Source organism: Lissotriton vulgaris, chromosome 3_1, assembly GCF_964263255.1.
Source record: "Lissotriton vulgaris chromosome 3_1, aLisVul1.2, whole genome shotgun sequence".
Taxonomy (NCBI): domain Eukaryota; kingdom Metazoa; phylum Chordata; class Amphibia; order Caudata; family Salamandridae; genus Lissotriton; species Lissotriton vulgaris.
Genome location: NC_141689.1, coordinates 1941067900 through 1941091755, shown reverse-complemented (window position 1 = coordinate 1941091755; position 23856 = coordinate 1941067900). Strand labels below are relative to the sequence as shown.

The 23856-nt window shown below is 42.5% G+C and overlaps 1 protein-coding gene across 2 annotated transcripts in view; it reads left to right on the top strand.

Moving 5' to 3' along the window:
* Positions 1–23856, top strand: part of LOC147728656 (kynurenine/alpha-aminoadipate aminotransferase, mitochondrial-like) — a 486130-nt gene that overhangs the window by 258239 nt on the left and 204035 nt on the right. For both annotated transcript variants that reach the window (XM_086962430.1, XM_086962432.1), the window contains exon 6: positions 7608–7817. In XM_086962430.1, coding sequence (XP_086818556.1) covers positions 7608–7817 — 210 coding nt within the window. The remainder of the gene's footprint in view (positions 1–7607; positions 7818–23856) is intronic.

The following is a 23856-nucleotide window of genomic DNA, read 5'->3' as shown; positions in this document are numbered from 1 at the left end:
GTATTACATTTTTTTATTTTTATTTTTTTAAATTTTTTTTTTTTTAGTTCCTCATCTCCACCATGGCTTCAATCTGCCATACCAATGGACAGGTAGGATGACATAAGATGACAACATACTGTCTCAGTCGAGGACTGGCAAGGGCATTGTTATAATGTGGATCCGCCCCAAATAAATAGAAAACTCCCTTCAGCAGGTTGTCTCCCGTCATTTCCTTAGACCCTGCTTACGGTTGAACAGATGTTTTGCCATTGTAGCCAGTTACCACCATTGCTTTATGCACCAAGTTGCCTAGTAAGACAGCGAAGATGTTGTAGCAGAAAGGGTGTATCATGGCTTCGTAATCATTGGAACTGGGGGGGAAAAAAAAAACCCAGCTCAATTCATTGGGACCAATCAAGTTTCTGCCAAAATGCTCTTTTACCTGATTTCCCGGCCCTGGAAAGATCTATTTTTGATAGTTGTAGCATCGAAGAGCTCCAGTCGTGCAAGGACGGAGGGGACGGGACGCCTCTTTCCAACGTTTACAGATTTCTCGTCGGGCCACCAACATAGAGTAGAATAAAAGGTTATTATTTGAACTTCGGCTACGATCTACAACTCCAAATATTACAAGCTGAAGATCTATGTCCACTATAGAGCCTGTTGAAGATGTTAATTTGTTGGCTATTGAATGCCAATAGGATGTTAAATGTGGACAGTCATAGAACATATGTGCATCCGAGGCTGCCACTTGACCACACCGGGCGCATGCCACTGGTTCCCCCATTGAAAATTTTGACAGTCTCTGAGGGGAATAGTAAGCTCTATGGAGGGTATACAGGTGATTTCTCCGGAGCCAAGCTGGTTTAACTATATCCCAAAGAACATTACAAGATGCTAGCCATAGTTCCTGCAAATTGACAGAAAGTAACAGTGAACCCCATAGTTGATCTGGCAGCTGAAATTCTCCGTCTATCTCCTCTAAGATTAAGTTATATAAAAAGGCCACCTCCTTCGGTGCAGGTATTTTGTCAAGTAGAGAAGATTCCAGTTGAGAGCTCCCTCCTAGGGGCATTTGAGGACGATGTGAAACCTCCGCTGTATATGCTTGTGCCCAACTTGAGATTTGTAGGAACTTAAATCTAGAGAAATTGGGGCCCACCTTGCTTACTAGATGTTCCCAAGAAAGCATGTCCCCCTCCACAAACAAGTCACCCCATGTTAGAACTCCAGCATCAATTAATGGACTTATCAATGTATCATTAGCCCAACCCGGAGGAGCAGGGAGGTCCCATATAGGAGATCTGTTCGAATAATATCCTATTTTAGTGGTGACTCTCAAATTATACCAAGTTTTTGCTAGGCCCTGCAACACCTTTAGTTTAATTTTCTTAAAAAATTTGGGGTCTCCAAACTTGAAGAGGAACCCAGACTGCCCTAGTCCTTCACACTGTAATAGTGTTGTAAACATCAACCCAATGTCCTGATTTGATGGTGTTTTTAACAGCATTCTGGCATTTGTCATTTGAAAGGCCCAGGCGTAGATCTGAAGGTCTGGGCCGGCCAGCCCACCCTTCTCCCTTCGACGCCTTAATTTCTTCCAGGCTATTCTTATATTTTTATTCTTCCAAACAAATTTAGATATATCACTCTGCATCTTAGAAATTAATGCTGGCTCAAAATATAATGGTATGCTATTAAAAATAAAAGTCAATTTAGGCAAAATGGACATTTTAACTAAGTTTGAGCGTCCTAAGAGTGTCAATGGGAGATTTCCCCAAGAGCCCATCAACTTCCTACATTCCTTAGCGACTAAAGTAAAGTTTGTGGAAGTTATCAAATTAATATCCTTAACGATTCTCAAGCCCAGATATCTCAAGTTATCGCAGGGTTCCACAGGCAGCCCAGTTACTGTGCTGTTCCACACCATAACCTCAGTTTTGGTGGCATTGACTTCATAGCCAGAGATGTTACCAAATTCTAATGCCAATTTTATGGCTGAGGGAAACGCTGTACTGATATCAGAAGTCATAATCATAATGTCGTCCGCATACAGGGACACTTTTTTCCCAATCTCTAAATCTGAAAGGTATGATGTTATTATCCTCCCGAATTTTCTGAGCAAACGGCTCGATATAAAGATCAAAGAGCAGGGGCGATAGAGGACATCCCTGTCTTGTGCCCCTTGTAATAGCAAATGGTTCGGTCAGACCGCCATTAACCAATATTGAGGCAGATGGATTCTGATATAAGAGTTCGACTGCTCTGCGAAAAGCCCGGCCCACACCGAACTTTTCCAAGGCCCCCGACAGGTACAACCAGTTGACCCCGTCGAAGGCTTTGGTGGCATCCAGCGTAAGAATAGCCAAGGGTAATGAGGAGCTAGTCGCGATGTCTATTGCTCCAATCAGGTCATACGTCAGCTCAAAGAGCTGGCGACCCTTCACAAAGCCCTTTTGGTTGAAATGCAGAACTGAAGGAGCGACCTGACCCAGCCTCTTAGCCAAGAGTGACGTGAAGATCTTATAATCCGCATTAAGTATTGAAATGGGGCGATAGGAGCCGCAGTCTGTAGGAACCTTGCCTGGTTTCAAAATCAGTGTAATCGATGCCTCATTCCATGACTTGGGCGGTGAAACTCCCTCCAACAAAAGTTCATTAAATAGTGTGGCAAGAAAAGGAGCTATATCACCCGCAAGATGTTTATAAATCTCGACGGGCAGGCCGTCTGGCCCCGCCGCCTTACCACTACTGCAGTTATGTATAGCAATTACAACCTCTTCTTTTATTATTGCCTGGTCCAAAGAGGCGCTTTGTTCTGAGGAGAGTGATGGCAGTGGAATGTTGCTAAGCCATGTCTTCACAGTTTCAGGGGAGATATTATTGTCCTCCTGGTAAATAGACTGAAAGAAGTCTTTGAAAGCTGCTCTTATTTCTAAGTCTGAAGATACAGTACCAGAACTAGTTGTAATAGAACCTATATTATTACGTGTCCGGTCTGTTCTAGACTTCCAAGCTAATAACTTCCCTGCCGCTTCACCAAATTCAAAATGGGCTAGTTTACTTACTTCCCATCTTCGAAGAATGCGGCGATTAAGTACTGAAGCAAGTTCCCCTTTGAGCTTCAGCAACTCCTCCTGTTTCTCTAATATAATAGAATCTGGTACATTATTGGAGGTTTCTAGTTCAGTTTGAACCAACAATATATTAGCCTCTATAGTTGTGACTTCTTGGGTGTACTGTCTCCTTCTGTACGTAGTTTTGTTCTTGATAACCCCTCGTAAGGTAGATTTAAAAGCGTCCCATACAGAGCTGGAGCTAGCAGAACCGATATTTACTTTAAAGAATTCATGTGCTTCAACTCTAATATATTCCAGATCCTCTGGAGATGTAAGTAGAGATCTATCAATGGACCATGACCTGATCGGGGGTTGAACCACCGCTATAAGATCTAAAAATACGGATGAGTGATCCGACAGGTGAGATGGCAAATAGGTGACAGTCTTCACTGAGTCCGACAAAATTCTACTAACTAGAAAGAAGTCAATCCTAGACCTATGGCGATATTTATAATTTCGAAAAGAAAAAGCGGTTTTCTGCCCTGACCTTGCTCTCCAGATGTCTTTAAATCCATATTGGGACATCGCTTTCAATAAAAAGTCTCTAGATTTAGACAGAGTATGTTGCCTACTAGAGGTAGTCTTGTCTAAGACAGGGTTGAGTACAATATTAAAGTCACCTGCTATGATGATGGGTTCAGGGAAATGTAAGAGCTCAGAAAATAATGATATCAGGGCTGAGGGGTCATCTCGGTTGGGCCCATAATAACCCACTATCGTAAAACGAGAACCACCTATCATTGCGGTCACAATAGCCCATCTACCTGCGGGGTCTACTTTTTGCTCAATTAGTCTGGTAGTGATTGTCTTTTTAAAAAGGATAGTAACCCCTCTAGTGTTAACAGCTTGGGATGTGGTGACAAATTGATCTATCCATTTATTTTTATTTGCCAGATTGAGTACTTCAGCCTCAACCAGATGTGTCTCCTGAAGTATAATGACCTGCGCATCAAAGTCACGTATATATTGTAAAATTGTGTTAGATCTGGGTTTGGTGCGCAGGCCATTAACATTCCAGGAGAGAAACTTAATAGAACTCATATCTAATATACCTAAAGGAGCTAGACCCTTCAAACTTGCAACCCTCCATATATCTCAAAGATGTAAAATCTGTCCATTTTATAAAAGAATTATCAAATACCAATTCAGAGATGAGAAACATTTTATAATTATTTACCCTAACCCTCACCCGCGTGATCCCCACCCACCCTCCCTTGAGGAACCCTTGTTTGTCCAACCGGAAATCCTCCGGTTATGGTACTCCTAACCCCTTCTAGGCGCCCACGGAGCATTATTAAGTATAGTATTTGAGGACAAAAAAGAGAAAGTCTGCAAATCAGCTTAAATATAACCTTTGTAACCTGCTATGACTTCTCTTAAAAAATAAAAAAATAATAAATAAACAAATAAATTTTTAAAGTGGGTTCATCAAAGTGTCAAATGCTTAAGACTATAGTTTTTCATACGGTATTCAGGTGAGTGCTTTATTTATTTATTTATCCCTTCCATCCATCCTTCCCTTCCCTCTTTTTTTTTTCTTTTTCTTTTCTTCTTTCTTTTCTCTCCTTTTTTCCCTTTTTTTTTTCTTTTAATTCTCTCTCCCCCTTATTATATCTTGTTTTTTCCTTTTATTAAGTATTTTTAAAGAGGAGTAGTAAACAACTAGCCGAGGAAAAAGAAGAAAAAAAAAATAAATAAATTCAGCCGGACCTAACCTCAGCTCCTAGAAGTGCTCTTTGAAGTGCCGATGTCCATTAATAACTCATCCGCAGCCTGAACTGTTCGGATGTTAAACATTTTATTATTCAACATGATTTTTAGGGCTGCCGGAAAGGTCAACTGCACTGTTGCACCCAGTTTCCTGAAGGCCTCCATCCTCCTGCCCAACTCCCACTGCCTGTCAAGGGTCGACCGTGATAGGTCGGATCTTATTTGAAAGTTATAATCTCCCCCTGATAGAGATTTTTGTTTAAGGGCCAGGTTAAGAATATGATCCTTTAACTGAAAAGTGTGAAAGTTAACAAGGATCTTACGGGGCTTCGTCCGCTGTGGGTTTCGCCTGAAAGGGTCCCTATGGATCCGCTGGATATCTAAATTCAATACCTCCTCTGTATGGGTTAAATTGAGCGATGTTTTTAGGAGTTGAATAATATACAGCTTAATGTCAGATCCTTCCCTTCCTTCTGGTACATTTAAAATGCGTATGTTGCTACGCCTCGCATTGTTTTCGATCACCTCCATTCTGTCCGCCAGAGCAGTGTCCTCTTTTTTAAGTTTGACTATGTCCTCCTTAACGTTTTCCAACTCGAGAGACATAACAGCAGTTGTTTCTTCCAACACTCCGGTTCTTGAAAAAAGCCCATCTATCTTGTTATCTAACGACTCGCAGTAAGACCTAATCTCTCTCTGAATTTTTGATGCGTCCTCAAAACCCCGTTTAATGTCTGCAGATAAATTAGAAAACATAGATAATATAGAGGAAGGCGAGAGGTCTGAGGGTGTTTCAATGGCGCAGGCAGAGGAGCCCATCTGTGAGTCAGTACTAGGACTGGGAGTAGGGCCGTGAACAATTTGTGTCTGGATATTCTGATTTATGCTTGGAGAAGATTCAGATAGTTGACTACCACAGACTTCTATCTCAGGTCTAACATCCTCCTCCAGGGAAATATGCTCACTTGGGAGACTACAGGTCTCTTCTCCAGCATTACTGATTGATACCTCAGGAGTTATAGCTGTTATAACAGTTATAGCAGTATCACAAAGAACTGGGGAATTACTACAACTGTTACCCTCCTCAAGAGTCTGATCTACAGATATCCCCTTAGGCAAAATGGTTGGGCTTAGATCTGTCGATCCGATATCTGTGAAGTCACTAACCTTCATCCCAAGATAACCTCCATTACGAGCCTCTTCCTCCATATTTCGTGTTCTTGGATCTATAAGAGCCACACTATCGGGTGTTGGTATGTTCGGAATTTTATGAGAGGATAAAGAAGGAGAGGGATTACTCTGCGCCAGGTCCAAGACCTGGGGAATGGCCTTAAAATATGACCGCAATGAGGGCGTTATCTTGGAGCCTGGATCTAAGATAGTTTTTAGAATCTTAGATTTTTTTTTTGCTCGTTTAGGTTTAGCCTCAGAGGAGAGATAAGAGGAAGTTTTTGAAGGAATCTTATTTGTATTAGAGCTAGATCTAGTGTTATCCTGTACCTCTTGTTCTGACTCCAGCCTGGTATCCAAAACTAAGGGCCCACTCGCCCCCCCTTTCTTCCACCAATATTTCCCCCCTTTTCCCCCTTTCCTTTGGGGTATGCTTTGATGTTTATTAGATTTTTTGCCGCTATAACCTTTGTCAGTGGCAATTTCATGCAGGGTTATAGGAGGCTCCCCTTGATTTAATCCGTGGCTTCTAAGGGAGGAAGAACGTGTGTTTTTTACCAGACTGCTGTCACTCCAGTTAGCGCCTGTACCTGAGTTCAGCTCTTTATCATCTATGGCTGCTTGCAACTTCAGACCTCTACCCCCACCTTGCCCCCCCTTCACCTCAGTCTCTGCTGACTTCAACTCCGTTGAACAGCGGCAAACTCCAAAGCATCAGGATCTACTGCTGCTGCCACTGCTACTTGATTCTCAGCGCCGAAAGCCGCTGCATAATCCTTCTGAGCGTTCTGGACTTTCTCACTCGCACCTCTTGCTGAATCCCCCGGGCAAATATCCCTGCGACAGGACCGCAGTTGCCTCCCGCGACGCAGCTCCAGGGCGGCTAGATGCCACTTCCAAAGCGCCGCCGGAGTCCGAGTCTGCTGCAGAGCCGCCGGTGAGCAACGTGAAAGAGCTCCGACGAACGCTGACTCTCCGATCACGCCGCAGTGGATAAGCATGGAGAGCGAGGAGGGACCAGAGTAAACGGTCCGAGCAAACTTTTTTGAAAAGGGGTTTTCTCTTGTTATTTAGTAAGTATTGCTAAATACAGATGAGATTCATTCATTCATTGAAAGCGGTGAAAAGCTTTCGAGAGTCCTCGGATTTTACGAGCAATAACTAAGAGCTCCGCAGGAGCCTAGAGCGGAGCACCACGGCAGCTATCCTGCTGCCGCCATGTTCCCAGACCGTATTACATTTTATTAAGTATTTAATTGTCTGACTGTATATGTTGTGCTTTTATGGATACCTTGTGTATCCGAATAAACATTCTGAACTGAACTGAGTCTTGTGTCTTTAATCTGAATGTAATTTTGAAGCAATATGTCACAAAACAAGGTTATCATGTTTCTGTGATATTAGGCAGCAGACAAGGCCATTATTACTCTGGCTGTCAGCTTTGTGGAAAAAAAAGATTAAAGAACAAGAATGTATAATGTGCTTCTGTTTTTAAGGAAGTTTAAAATTAATAAAACTTGGGGGTTCGGTCTTCAACAGAAGTCGCAATAGTTAGTCTGTTGAAAAGGTTGTGTACGGACAGGAGCCCTTCTATAATGTGCCCTCATCCCTCTCTTTTTCTATTAGCTAAAGCCACTGGGCTGCAACCTTATCGGTGTCCCTAGTGACAACCAAGGCATTATTCCTCGGGCCCTGAAAGAAGTGCTTTCTAAGTGGAGACCAGAGGATGTAAGGAAGCCTGAAAGCAGGAGTCCCAAATTCCTCTACACTATTCCAACTGGGGGAAATCCGATCGGAATGACGTTAAGCACAGAGCGCAAGAAAGCAATCTACCAGGTAAGAAGAATGAAAAGGGAACACAGTCTATACACGTTTAATAAAGAATTACCGCCCAGTGACGTAGTCCATTGTACTGCATTCTCTTTGTAAAGTATCAGTATTTTGTATTGTTTTGGTATTTGTAGGGCACTTCCCTCACCCCTTGGGAGGCCTTTGCCATTTACGAAAATGGTCGAGTAAGTAGCAACTCCATGGTGCTTAGAGTGGTCTCTGTGAGCAGAATTTTAGTGTGTTTCACTCTGAGATGCGTGCTCATTGTTTGTTGCTGCAGCATGGTATGTAGCAAAGCCTTGTGTGTGTGTTGAAGATGACGTTATCCTTGAATGTAACATAATTACTTTATCAAGCTTACAAGTCCTGGTGACTAGATGCACTGAGACTAAAAAGAGGAACATGGACACCACAGTAGTGGGTTTATTGGGCTAAACCAGGAGTGGAATGTGTGAACCAATAATTGTAGACACCACAGTAGTTCCCACTGTAGTGTCCTTCATTTATTCTGCTGAAGGGGGTCATGCTCGAAATATGGAAAATATGGAACAAAGATGATTGAGTGGAAGCCTTTTAGTTTGGTAGATATCAACTACCATAGACTATGGTTCTGAAATGACACACTGGATGTGTTTCTCTGTACACGGGTGGTGAGGCAAACTCTGGCTACATCCTAAAAAGAGTCTCCTGGAACCTTGGCTGGGATCCTTGGGCGCAGGTCAACGCTCTGTGAGCTCCGATGGCTGAGAGCTTGCTCTCTTTCAACCTCCCGTCCAAAGAGGTGGAGAAGGTTGCTCACATTCATTGGAACAAACTCTCACATATTGTGCTTTCCTGAAATACTAATGTGTGAAGGAAAACCAGATCGAACCCTTCATTCATTCATTCTGGTACATGATATCACCTTTTCAATCGTTGATTAATCTATTAGCCTTCTCAGACGCAAAGCTGTCATTTTTAATTATATTGCATGTGCAAGATAAGCATCAGTACAGGGCACTACCCTAGATATCGCACTGCTGAGACAGAAGCCATTGAGTGCTTTCACTGGAGCAGTGAAGGGAGAATATGTTCCTTCTGCTTTGACATGGGGATTGATTGATAGACAACGATCTAAGGTCACCAGTACTTCATTCTTTGTCAACAGCATCTGTGGCCAGGCTCGATGACTGAGTCAAGGCCAATGGTTAGCACACTTCCACGTAACCTGCTACTGCGGAGAAAGATTGCTCCAAGTGCTGCCTGCACCTTAGCAACCAATAATGCATGTCTTGTCATCTCCAGCATATTAGCATTGATTCAAAAGGATGTGGGCAACACTAGCAGAAGTGTGTGAAATGAAGATTATGTATCTCCAACAGGTCTGCGAAGCTTGATATCAGAAATTACGGAGTGGGAAACATATCCGCTCTTTTCAAATTAAACCTCCCCATGTTTCTCTGCTTCAGCTTTTCAAACAGAAAGATCTGTCCCAGGGCAGTGCTGTCCAAACTGTTGCTGCAGGTGACTGAGAAAGTGATGTTGCCTACAACATCATGTGTAAGTGACAGATCTTTCAAGCAGGCTCCCAGCGTGCAACAGCAATACCGGCTCCCATAGGAGGCAGGGTGCTGGCGAAGACTGCGGGTGCCTTGAGGATTCCCCCACGGTCCCGGGGGAAGGTCGGCAACAAGCAGAAAGAGGCAAGATAAAGGTGAGAAACGATCAGAAAGAGGCAAAATAAAGATCAGCGATGAGCATAAAGAGGTTAGATAAAGGTCTGATCCGAGCTGAAAGCAGAAGAATAAAGGTCACAAAAACTAGCACAAAGAGGCAAAAAAGAGATCAGACACTAGCATAAAGAGGCAAAATAAATGTCAGAAGTGAGCACATAAAGGCAAAATAAAGGTCAGAAACCAGCAGAAAGAGGCAAAATAAGGGTCTGAAACTAGCAAAAAGAGGAAGAATAAAGGTCTGAAACAAGCAGAAAAAAGCAGAATAACGGTCATAAGGAAGAAGAAAGAGGCAGCATAAGGGTTAAAACTAGCAGAAATAGGCATAATTGAGGTCAGAAACCAGCGGGATAAGGCAAAATAAAGGTGAGAAACGAGCAGAAATAGGCAAAATAAAGGTCAGCAATGACCAGAAAGAGGCAAAATAAAGTTGAGAAATGAGCGGAAAGAGGCAGAATAAAGGTAAGAAGGGAGCAGAGAGAGGCTGAATAAAGGTCCGACGAATGTAGAAAGAGGCAGAATAAAGGTCAGGGACATAATAAAGGTCAGTAGGGAGCAAAATAGGCACAATAAAATGCAGAAACTGCAAAAACAGGCAAAATGGAGGTGCGAAATGAGCAGCAAGAAGCAATATCCTGGTCAGAAACGAGCAGCAAGAGGTAGAATATAGGTCAGGACTCAGGAGAGAGCAGAAAGGGGCAACATAAGGGGCAGCATGATCAGAAAGAAGCAAACATAGAGGTCAGGAGCGAGCAGAGATGAGGCCGAAACATGAGCAGAGGAAAGTCAAAATCAAAAGCAGGAGAAAGAAGTAGATAGCAGGTGAAGAAGCCGGGTTCCACCTTCTGGACTTTCTCTGGAACCCCTGGGTGATGTTTTTTTTGTCTGCTTGGAAGTGAGGAGGGGAGAAAGTTATAGTTAGCCAATTACACATTACAGTTCCTATGACCCATGACTCCAAAGAATCACAGACTCCCAAATCAGTTTAGTTAGATTATTACAAAGCCAAGAACACGTGGATATACAAACACTGCAAGACAAGGGTGTAGAAACACATTGGAACGAATGCAAAGCCATACCTACGGGTAAAGTTAAGACGATGCAACATACACAGAATGCCAAATTTGAGAGTCAGGACACAAAAGATAATTGCCCCTACATCCAGAGTCCCCACATTGGAGGTTTGATAGGTAAAGTTCCTTAGTCTATCCATACACTATCGCTAATGTGACATCACTACTTAACATTTCCTGTGCAAGGTCAGAACAGTTGTCATATTGTTAAGGCCAAAAAAATCAATTAAATAGTCCGGGGTCTAATCAACTAGTAGCATATAAAGAAGGAAGATCACTGGACACCAATGTTATCACGAGTCACCACGAAAGAGAATCTACAGCTAAAGAGTAAGAAGACCCTTGAAACCAGTTGGATTCCCATCACTCACCACCATGATCATTCTCATCATTTGGATATCCATCTAACCTTCCATTAACCCTCTTGATCATAGAGGGTAATAAGGTGGATAGTATCCTAAAATAGGGTCATATAAAAAGAGTGAAAGATCACACTGGAATCCACCAGATAGTCACCATAAAAATTCAGGGTGTAAATGATAAGTGCAGTGCAAAAGTGTCAGTGAAACTAAAAAAGGAAATAAAAGAGAGAAAATACTTTATTAAGGTATCTCTTGTATACCTTGCTTAAAGAAAGTGCAAAAAAAGCAGTTTCAATAATAGCTGCTTATGGAGTCGGTCGACATGTTTCAGCCTATTTGGACAAATGGTCTAAGGCTTTCTTCATGACCTAACTGTTGGTATTCTTGCTACTGCAAATAAACAAATTCATGTGAAAACAGAAAAACACATATATATATAAAGACAGGTTGGAATGAATACAACCTTTGTGGTTACAAATTCTCTGTATAGATTAGATGCAGAGGATACCTGCCTGATACGAGAACTGGACCTCATCTCGCCTGGTTACAACTCAGGTCAATAAGGCCCGCTCTGTCCGTCGTTGCCTCGATCTCCGACCGAGCAGTGGTGGAGGTGCTTGTTAAGGCTTCCTAAGAAGACCATTCACTTCAATGGGTCAGGTAGCATGAAGCTACAGAGCTCGTTGTAAAATGCTCTCTGTCTCTCTCGGCAAGGCAGAAGTCCCCGGGCACTGTCCCTAACTTCCATACTAGAATCAAATGCAGCTTTCAGAAGGCAGTGTGGTATTACCCCATCCACACAAGACACCTCCTCGTAGATAACTTTCCATGCGGCTCAATGGTCCCAGGCCTTGGCTCGATGACCTTGATTCCCAGGCTCTCTCCAGTGAGAAAGAACACCATCCCACATTATCAGCGTTGCTGTTCAATGTATCTTTTCCTCTCTAAGCCTAACTCCTAAAACAAATACATTATTCTAACTAATAAAGATGCATTTCTTCACCTGCAACAGAAAACATGAGAAAGAACAAATTCTGCATTACATGAATTCTACTAGCGAACCTAACTAGATATCGCTCAGGGAGAAATACACGCTAGGCCTACAGAATTCAGCCAACCTAAGACACATCACGTAAATTCATAATTATTGTTACGGAGCGCATTTAAATCAATGCTTTATGTAAGCATACGAATTATAACGTTCATTAGTCGCATGTAGAATTCTTCACTTCGAGATTTAAGTCTAATCATACTTAATTGAAATGTGGATTTCTCCACATTATCTACAAATATGTTTATCACTTCGCTTTACACGTTATTACAGTACACATCCTAATAACGCAAATGGTAACATGATTAAAGAATATATGCGGGTACCGACTATCCATGGTTATGATGCACCCCTACAAGGATGTACCATGTTACAACGCATACCATTACAACTACCTACCATTACAACGCTACCATTACAACGCATACCATTACAACGCATAGCGCTTAGAGGTGCTGGATAGTGGTAAGTATAATTTACTATTCCAACTCCAGTCCCCGTGGACACTAGAGAAGGTGTTGGATAGTAAATTAAACTTATTCCCTATCCTAGAGCGCCCCCCCAGCGCAATGCGTTGTAATGGTATGCGTTGTAAAAGTTGCGTTGTAATAGTAGGTAGTTGTAAAAGTTGCGTTGTAACAGGTGTATACCCCCCTACAATCCCCCCTCTGATGACTAGTGTGATCACACTCATTTTACTCCCTGTAGAAAGAACCAACTTAAACAGAAGTTGTAGCCAGTCTTCCCTGTCAAAACTTCTCCAAACCCTTGAGATTCTCATAGTGACTGTCCTACAGTTGCTCCAGTCTCCTCTCCAGCTGTCTAGGAGAATTCTCAACTTGCTTGGATCTATTCCACTTGAAAGCTTACACCATGCTAGCAATGGTGTAAGCTTGCTGGATAAGAGGACTGTCACAGAGGAGCTGGCATGAAGGCCTGCTCCTGTGTGCCCCCTACTTTTTTATTGCACACCCACTGACAGACTCACTCATAAACTCAAGCACCACTCACAGACCCTCTCAGACACTCATGCACCCACTCATAGACCCACTCGGATTCTCATGTACCCACTGACAGACCCACTCAGACACTTATGTACCCACTCACAGTTCCATTCAAGCACTCATTCATCCCCTTACAGACCCACTGAGAGATTTACACACATACACACACTCATAAACCCATTCAGAGACTCACACACCACCTTGCACAATCATGCGCCCACTCACAGTCCCTCTCAGAGACTACAAAATCCACTCACAGACACACTCATACATTCATTCACCCAGTCACAGATCTACTCAGTCACGCACCCAGTCACAGACTCTCGCACTGTGCAATCATATTCCCATTCACAGACCCACCCAGACACTAATTTTCCCATTCCCGTACCTACTCCCAGGCCCACTCAGACACTTACAGACCCACTCACAGACCCACTCTGATACTCACACAACCACTCACATACCCACTCAGACATTCATGCACCCATTCATTCACGCACCCACTTAGAGACTCACGCACACACTCATCAACCCATTACAGCCACTCACACATCCACACTCAAAGGTTACAGGTTACAGTTAGAAAATAAAAGTTTTAAAACCTTTGAAATTTACTGAAAAAACTAAGGTCATAGCGACATTATGGTTAGACTCAGATTTCACTCTTACAAAATGGTTGAAATTCAGCAGTTATAATTACCTGAGCTAACTATAACTCATGTTGCCGTAATGCACTGCTTATGACTTCACATATTACATCACTCATGACATGGTCAGTGACATCACTCATGACTTCATTGTTAACATCTCAAATTGCATCACTAATGACATCATCCAGAGAGTGTTAGTGTTTTGTAAAAGTTTCTGAGAATTAAAGATATATACTAAGCTTCTGCATAAGTTAAAGTACTTCCTTAAAAGTCAAAGTGATGGTTCTGGCACCTTGCAATTAATGCAGGATGGAGTTGAGGAAGACGTGCACTTACATTGCCATACTCGTGCACTAAAGGAAGTGTACCTATTTGGAGAATGAGTGATAAATTTGAAAATTGTGTTCACAAAACCAGTAAGTATTCAAGCACAGACTGTTGTTTCCAGTGGGTATGAGGATTAAATATGTCACGAAAGTATGACAATTTTATATGTTTGCAGACTGTAATTATGTCAGTTCTCCAATATTGGCCATGCCACTATTAACGAATAGGAACATCCCTTGAGACTTTTTAAAAGAAACCATGTGATTATGTTCATGTTTGGTGGATTGAGAAAGGCATTTATGTGCTGAAACGTGCCTTTTGATTAAAGGAAGTATATATGACCCTGCAAGTGCTCAGTGGTGTTTTGTGATCGTGGATATATATATGACCGTTGCCAGTAGGTAGTTATAGTTAGGATGTCGTTTTCATAGGAAGAGGTTTTTTTGTTTTGCCAACAACTTTGGTGTCAATTGACAAATTGTTGCGAATTTTCAAAACTAGTTTGACGCTCAATTCAGCTGATGTTTTGAAAGTTTTGGGCTGATCTATCAAAAGCGAGCTGAGAAAAATGGGGGGAGTCCGATAAAGCATTTTCCCGAGGTTAATTTCCATAGGAGCTTTAGACAAGGCTACAGTCCGAACCACTGAACGTAATTACACCACATTTGGCAGGAAGGTAGATGTTGGTTCTGGGAAATCCCATTTTGTGATTTGATGTAAATAAGTTCAGTAGTTGTGGAGGTATTTAAAAGTAATTCAGATACCCAACCGGGGACGTGAAGGGTTTGCGACCCCTTCCGATCTCATGCTGAGATCTGATTGGTTGTCAACCCTTCAAAGCAGGAAGTTTTGGCAGCCATTTTGTGACTCGGTTGAACTGAGTCACAGAAAAAAATATAAAAAGATAGAAAAGGGGTCAGGTTAGCAACCCACTGACTCCCTAGGCCTCTTGGGGGGTTGCCACATGGACCCCCAAGGGGAAAAAGTATTTAAAAAATCATAATTTCAGCTGGAGTCATGGTGGATCTGCAAATCACGCCGGGAGAAAAACAAAGAGTGGTTACCTGAGCTCTAACTTATGCCCCCACAATGCATTGCTTATGGCCGCACATATTACATCACTCATCACATGGTCAGTGACATCAGTGATGACATCTCAAATCACTGCACTGATGATATCATCAACAGAACCACTGACAGCTACCCACAAGGCTTTCAACCTCTCATACGCCCTCTCACACACCCACACAACCACTCACATACCCGTTCACAGACCCATACAAGTACTCACACAACCACTCACTCATCCATAGAACCCATCACACACCCACTCACTCAAAAAACCACATAGCCCCCTTCCCTGGGCCAATTTAGGCACAGGGGCCCCATTCCAGTGATCGGCCCTTTATTTGTATTTGTTTTTCGTTTAAACATGGGGGTGGCACCTGGCTCCCCTTTCCTGGGCTAATTTTGGCCTTCTAAGCCCTATCCTCAGGGGTTGCCCTTAATTTAATATTTCAAAACATGGAATGGGGCCTTATCTAATGCGGCCTGGCCACAATACTAGGTGGGGGCCATCCCTGCGACCTGCCCTTTAGGTATTCATATTTTTTTTCATTTAAAGATGGGAGGGGGGGACCTGGCCTCCCTTGCCTGGGCTAATTGTGGCCCTGGGGATCCTATCCCACAGGGCTTGTCATAATTTATTTTTTAAAAACATGGGAGGGGGCCTCATCTCTCGTGGCCTGGCCACAAAACTGGGTGCCCTGGTACCACCCAGGGTACCCAGTTTCTTACATTCTTCCATGGGGAGCCTGAATGCCCCTGTGGGCCCTGATGGTTTCCTGTGTCCTGTGGGAGCCGGCATTGCTTTTGGACAGAGGGAGCTGCAAATATGCAACTCCCTCTGTCCAAAAGCAATTCTGCTCTGCTTCGAGTAAGCAAGACTATTTTACATGCTTTTGCTTACTCGAGCATAGTAGCGTTTCCTATGTCTTGGCAGGAGTGGTGCTCCCGCCGAGCCATAGCAATCTGCAATGTCCCAGGATTGTGGCCACCCCGGGACTTTGTTGGAGCCGGCCCTCGGGGGTGGCAGTCCCCAGGGCCATCTGGGGCTAAAGGAGGGGGCCGCACAGCTCCACTCTATAGTATTGTTCCCTGGGGAAGAAATTTACATTTACTGCCCCGGGGAGGTGGCAATCCCTGGGGCTAAAGGGGGAGGGGCAAATGGCCCCTGCATTTCAATTGTTTAGTGCCCCGGGGAGGTGGTGGCCCCCAGAGCTTAGCAAAAACCTAGGAGTGGGGCCCCATTTATTTGAAAAGTTTTACAAAGCGCGAAATGACTCGGCAGGGTATCAGAGCACTGTACAACATCGCCTGCTGGTTAAGCTTCAGTAGGAAAAAACAATGGATAACTACGCATAAACAGTAGAAGCATATTAAGGACAAAAGAAAAAAAGATGTCTGCACTGTGAACAGTAAACAGATTGTATCATAGATAGGGTAGGGCAAGGTTGTGAGGTCATTTTAAATAGTTTGTGTGGTTACATTACTATTGTCTGAAGTAGCTTTTCACGAGCAGGCCTCTGACTTCTTTTTTAAAAGAAAAGGTTGAGGGGATTGATCTGATTTCTGGTGGTAGTGCATTTCATATTCTCGGAGCAAGACCGGAAAAGGCTGGTTGTGAGTTCCCTTCTATTTGAACTTTGGAAGTTTCAGCAGTGGAGTGTTGGAACTTCTTAGTACCCGATTCCCACCCTATAGTTCAAGGTTATATGCCAGGTAAGTGGGCGTGGTCTGATGCAGTGCTTTGTGTGTCAAGCAGGCTATCTTGATCCTTGCATCTAGGGAAAGCCAGTTAAGTTGGATTAGATCAGGTGTGATGTTGTCACGCTTTCTTGAGCCGGTGATGATTCTGGCAGCAGAGTTCAGAGTAGCCATCAACGGGGCCAGGTTAGTTTTGGGCAGCCCAGCCAGGGTCACAATTCTGTAGTCTAAATGGGAGATAACAAGGGATTGGACGGCCTTTTGCACTTCAGAGGGCACTGGGAACAGTTTGATTGTCCCTAATGTCCAGAGTTGGTGATTGGCTCCTCTTGTTGTAGCACTGATGTGATCCTACATATTCAGGCATTTGCCCAGGATTAGGCCTAGTGATCTTGTGAAGGTAACAACATGTGGGGTGCAATTGAGGGCTGCTACTTGTTTGAGCCAGTCCTGAATGGTTACAGTATGATTCTCGGGGGTGAGCTAGAGGAATTTAGTTTTGAGTGAATTTAACAAAAGGAGAATATGAGATGACCATTTTTGGGTTTTTAAAAGTGAGAGTAGTGATGTTGTCTGATGAAGAAATTTTCATATACAATTGGGTATCCACTTACATATGATATTGAATGTTAGACTGTTTCAGAATTTCGGTGAGAGGTTCTTGATACAGGTTGAAAGAGGTGGGGTTAGTGTGGATCCTTGTGGAACTCCAATTGATACCGAATTACTGTTGGAAAGGTCATGGTTGACTTTGAATCTTTGAACTCTAACCTGAAGAAACGAGATAAACCAATTTAACACTGTACCTAATACCCCCCTTTCCTTGCTTCAAGGTGGTCAATTAATTTGTCGTGTTTGACCGTGTCAAATGCTGAGGAGAGATCCAACAGTATAAGTAGGCAAGATTCATTCTGGTCTTGTAGTCTTAGGGCATCGTCCACAATGTGCGCTCAAGCAGTTTCTCTACTGTGTCCAGATCTGAAGGCAGACTAGTATTTGTCAAGGAGTTGAGAATGTTCAATGTGATTACAGAGTTGAGTATCTAAGTACATGATATTTGAAATTGGTTGGTAGTTGTTAGGATCAGATAAATCTGCCTTAGGTTTCTTTGGTATGGGGATGACTTTGCTTCTAAACTCTATATTTTGTTCCTATTTTGGAAATACATAGTTGCCCTTGATACCTATGATTCACTTTTTATATTTCAACAACTGAATTGCTATATACCTGATACACAATGAAAAACCATTGCAAGGCACAGCTCAGTTATTGGCTCTGGATTACTCGGGTACTTGGTGAACCTACAAGCCCTATATATATCCTCACAACCCGAAGGGTCAAGCAGATTGCCTCATCTTGAGGCAATCTGGAATGAGGCCGTGCGTGAGGGATTCATGTACAATCTTGGACCAGAGACGGAAAATGGATAAGGTAAGCTTTTTAACCTTTTCGCTGCTAGGCCTTTCCCCCGTGCTAAGCCTTTTTTTAATGACTATTTTGGGTAGTGCACTCTAATGCATGTGTAACCTTTTGTCTAAATAAGGTATCCACGCCACATTTGTGTCCTTTTCTTCCAAACACATTGGGATTTTAAAGGTAGACATGTTTTGTGGATTCCTCTGGAGGGGACCCAAAAATTAGCCAAAATACAGCTATATATATCTGTATATATTATCTTTTTTTTAAATGGGGAAAAGTTGAAGCAGAAGAAAGCGTATGCTTTCTTCCCTGCAAATGGTATCAACAAAGGGTCTGTGGCGCTGAAATCACAATCTTCCCAGATTTCAGGGACAGAGAGACTTTTGTCAAAAACCTAAAATTATTTGAACAGTTTTGGCATTTTACTTGAACATATCCTATTTTTGCTACTTTTTGTGCTTTCAACCTCCTTCCAGTTAGTGGTAGAAAGGCACGTGAAAGCAATATTGGATCCTGGAAGGCTTTACATTTCAGAGAACTAGACAAAAGTCTGAAATCAACATGAGGTCATTTGTGTACATCCTTTAAGGTTTTTTTTAATGGAAACTAACAGTTGAAATTTTGAAAATGAGTTAAAAAACAGCTAACTTTTTCACCTGTAACTTCTTCTAAGTATGACATATTTTTTAAAGCAATACAACGTTATATCTGCTGGACCCTTCTGGTTGTGAGGATATATAAGAGACTTGTAGGTTCACCAAGAACCCGAGGAACCCAGAGCCAATAACTGAGCTGTGCCTTGCATTGGTCTTTAATTGTGTACCAGGTATATAGAAATTCATTTGATAAAATATAAAAAATGAATCATAGGTATCAAGGGCAACTATGTATTTCCAAAATAGGAACAAAATATAGAGTTTAGAAGCAGATGTTATTTGCACATCTCTGAAATTGTGGGTACCTATCCTAGCATGTGAAATGTAGGTCATTTTTCAAATTACTTCTTTTTTTACACTTTGTCATACATTTGGAGGGCAGAAATGCATAGAAAGTCAATAGGTAATGACAGTTGTTCTACTATGGTGTGTTACCCTAAGTCTCTTGATAAAAATGATGCCACACTTGTGTGGATAGGCCTAGTGGCTGTGACAGGATATGGCTCGAAATACAACATGGACATATCACTTTTTTCAAGTGAAAACTGACCCTTTTTTACAATGTGCCCCGCTGTGGATTTTTGATCCTAGCTCAGCCGGAACCTGGGGAAACTTAGCAAACCTGTACATTTTTTAAAACTATACACCCAGAGATTCCAGGATGGGGTGACTGGTGTGGCTCTCACCAGGTTCTGTTACCCAGAATCCCTTGCAAACGTCAAACCTTGTAAAAAAAAACACATTTTCCTCATATTTCTGTGATGGAAAGTTCTGGAATCTGTGTGGATTTACAATCTTCGATGGACCCCTGCATTCCCCAAAGTCTCTTTATAAAAATGGTACCTCACTTGTATGAGTAGGCCTAGTGCTTGCGACAGGAAACAGCCTAAAACACAACGTGAATACATCACATTTTTCCACTGAAAACTGACCCTTTTTTTTTTGCAATGTGCCTAGCTGTAGATTTTGAACCCTAGCTCAGCTGGCACCTAGAGAAACCTAGCAAGCCTATGCATTTAAAAAAACTAGACACACAGGGGAATCCAGGGTGGGGTGATTTGTGTGACTCTCACCAGGTTCTGTTACCCAGAATCCTTTGCAAATATAAAACTTTGTCAAATACTCCACACTTTCCTCATATTTCTGTGATGGAAAGTTCTGGAATCTGTGTTCATCCACAAAATTCCATGCACTCCGCATTCTCCAAAGACTCCCAATAAAAATGGTACCTCACTTGTGTGGGTAGTCTTAGTGCCTGCAGCAGGAAATGGTCCAAAATGCAACGTGGACACATTGCATTTTACCAGTGAAAACTGACCCATGTTTTGCAATGTGCCTAGCTGTGGATTTTGTACCCTAGCACTGCCCGCACCTAGGGAAACCTAGCAAATCTATGCATTTTATAAAAACTAGACACCCAGGGTAATCCAGGATGGGGTGACTTGTGTAACTCTCACCAGGTTCTGTTACCCAGAATCCCTTGCAAACATCAAACATTTGTCAAAAATAACATATTTTACTCACATTTCTGTGATGGATAGTTCTGTAATCTGCATGTATCCACAAACTTCCATGCACCCCGCATTCCCCAAAGTCTCTAGATGAAAATGGTACCTCACTTGTGTTGGTATGCCTAGTGCATGCGACAGGAAACGGCCCAAAACGCAACGTGGACACATCACACTTTTTCCAGTGAAAACTGACTCCTTTTTTGCAATGTGCCTAGATGTGGCTTTTGAATCATAGCTCAGCGGGCACCTAGGGAAACCCAGCAAACCTATATATTTTTTAAAACTAGACATCCAGGGAATTCCATGATGAGGTGACTTGTGTTTCTCTCACCAGGTTTGGTTACTCAGAATCCATTACAAACCTCAAACTTTGTCAAAAATAACACATTTTCCTCTAATTTCTGCGATGGAAAGTTCTGGAATCTGCGTGGATCCACAGATTTCCATACTCCCTGCATTCCCCAAAGTCTCTATATAAAAATGGTACCTCACGCAACGTCGACACATCACATTTTTCTAGTGAAACTGACCCTTTTTTGCAATGTGCCTAGCTGTGGCTTTTGAACCCCAGCTCAGCCGGCACCGAGGGAAACCCTGCAAACCTATATATTTTTTTAAAGTAGACACCCAGGGAAATCCAGGATAGGGTGACTTGTGTTGCTCCCATCAATTTCTGTTACCCAGAATCCCTTACAAACTTCAAACTTCTTCAAAAATAACAAATCACGTCAAGTCAAAAAGCAACTTGTATTTAGACCATTGGTCTTCAAACAGCATAATAACACCTTTTTCAAATAGTCTAAAATCATTATAATTCCATTAATCACTTCATTAAATAGGTACCCTGTAAACAATAAAAAATTATAATAGCATTATTACATAATGTAAACATTATCTGCACTCCCCTGCTAAAATAAAAAGTTACAAATAATGTAAAAACGTATATAAATAAATAAGTACAAAACAGTAAATTCCGTACTTTAAAATCACTATGAGCCCAATTCAATCAGCACCTACATTCTCAAATTCATTTTTTCATACAAAAGCTTTTTACAGCCTTGCTATATTTTCCAATCGCAATGGCAATATCAAGATTAGGCCTATCAGTGAGTAGGTCTACAGCGTGGGGCCGTGATTCAGTACCATAGTTTAGAAAAATAGGATGCAAGAATAATTTCCTCAGGGCTAAAACGGTCATTCAATCAACTAGTATGTGCGGAATGTCACATTTTGTTCCTAGCATACATTTACAATTTCCATCGGGCTGCATCATTTCTGCTCTTATTTTTCCATTGATTATCCAACGGTTAATGCCAATTCTTAATCTTAAAATTTCGCACCTGAGTCAATGATTTGGTAGCGTATCAAGATATGGGTACCAGGCTTCATTCTGCCAGGTCATCCTTATAAATTATGCCAATTTGTTTTGCTCAGGTACTCCACATCTAACCTCCTAGACAGTTCCTGTCCTTGGTATCTGAGTATACTCTTAGTAGTTTCTACATGGAGTGAGTGTGGTAAAATCCTCAAATTCAGGTTCTCGCACACCTTGTACAGTTTCTTTCTTGTCTTTCTGGCCCATTTTAATCTACTGAGCTGAGTCTCATTTCTGCACCAATGAGAGACCTTTTGTACTGCTCTGGCATCCTTGCATTTCCAGAACCTTATCAGTGCCATTTGAGCCTGTATGCTCCATGATATTGTTCCTAGCTCATCCCTGATAGCCTTAATCATTGCTGAGCCTGGTAACAACAGTAGGGATTTTATACACTTCCCTTCCTCTAGGTCCCAGACATATTTACCACTTAAGTAAAGAACTTCCGCACCATACAATACTTGAGGGGGTATCATTGCGCTGAAGGCCTTTAACAACGGTGTATGGGACATCTCCCCAAAATCCCGGCTACATTTTTTCAGCCCACATACCGATGTTAAGGCCTTGGCCTTGGCTTTCTAGGGTTTTAAGTGCGTATGCCACTTTAGGGTACGATCAAACCAGACCCCTCGATATTTGTATTCAGTCACAGTGTCTAGTTTTAGTGAGCCCAAAGACCAGCTACACCTCGGGTCTCTTTTACCGAAACATAAAATGTTGGTTTTGTTCAAATTTACTATTAAATGCTTTGATCCACAGTACTCACTAAATGCCTTTAGCTTTTTTTGGAGTTCTATCTCAGTCTGATAAAAATGTACTAGATCATCTGCATACAATAGACCCAGTTGATTGCTATTCATTTTCGGGCTGGCACTTCTATCAATCTATAAAGCTGAGGACACATCTGCTAGAAAAATGGCAAATAGTAAGGGAGCCAGCACTCAGCCCTGTCTAAAGCCATTTTCAATCGCTATCTTCGAAGTCAAGGACCCCACCGTATCCTTGATGATCTGTGCCCAGTTCCCTTCATGTAGCTCTTGAATTATGACAAGCAGATATTTCGGGATGCTATATACATAGTCTCCCACAGGCCTTTACGGTCCACTAGGTCAAACACAAATACTTCTTTCTAGTTTTAGCTGCGAGGTAGGAGCTCAGAGTTTGAGCTCCCAGCTGGGGATCACAAACAGTCTGAAAATCCCACCCGACCCCCCACATCCACAGAACCAAAAGAATCAAAAACTAACCGGAACCGAACAGGAGAAGAACCAGGGTGACGGCAAGCCTATTCAGCGCCCGATACATCTAGGACGGCTCTCGCTCCTGTCTGCGGTGGTTGTCGTGATGGTGCCCTCCAAACAACCCCTGGACAGTCCTGATCTGGACCCGCTGTGAGTTGCGAGGCCGACGATGGGCCATGGGTTGCTGAGATCCTGTTTTGGAGTGCCTTTCTCCGCCGGTTCTGCCTAGAATGCCATCCCGGTAGAGAGAAGACTGACTGACCCCAAAATGGCCGCTCCCGCTCCACTCACAGCTCACTCCACAGCTCCTTATACGCCCCCCCAAGCACCGGAACACCTCCCTCTATTTAACTCTCTCCTTCTCTCCTCTCTCAATGTATTGCTTATATTTTACATATTGTGTAATTGTTATCATTTTCTGTTACATTGTGGAACCTAAAGTAAAGCGCTCTTATACCTTCCAGTCTAGCCAGCGCTATATAAAACTCTTTAAATAAATAAATAAATAAATAAATAAATAGATAAGTCCACAAAGCAGAAATATAACTTCCCACTTTGATCAATTGACTTCCATGGTCGATGGTGGAGTGGCCTTCCTTGAAGACACCCTGTTCTACCGGCACAATAGACTGTTGCTCCACTCAGTCCTTCAGTCTGCCTAGTATTATTTTCGCAAAAATGTTCTCCCCTATGTCTACCAGATTAATCAATCTATAATTTTTTGGGGCTTTCATGTCACCCTTCTGATGCACAGGTCTTCTCACCGCACCCTTCCAGTTCTTTGGGATTCTTCCTGAATCTAAAAGTGCTAAGAACATATTTGACAGATATTCAGCTCACCAATGTACCTGCGACTTTATTATAATAACTGCTGCCCTGGTTAACTGTAGCCTCTTTA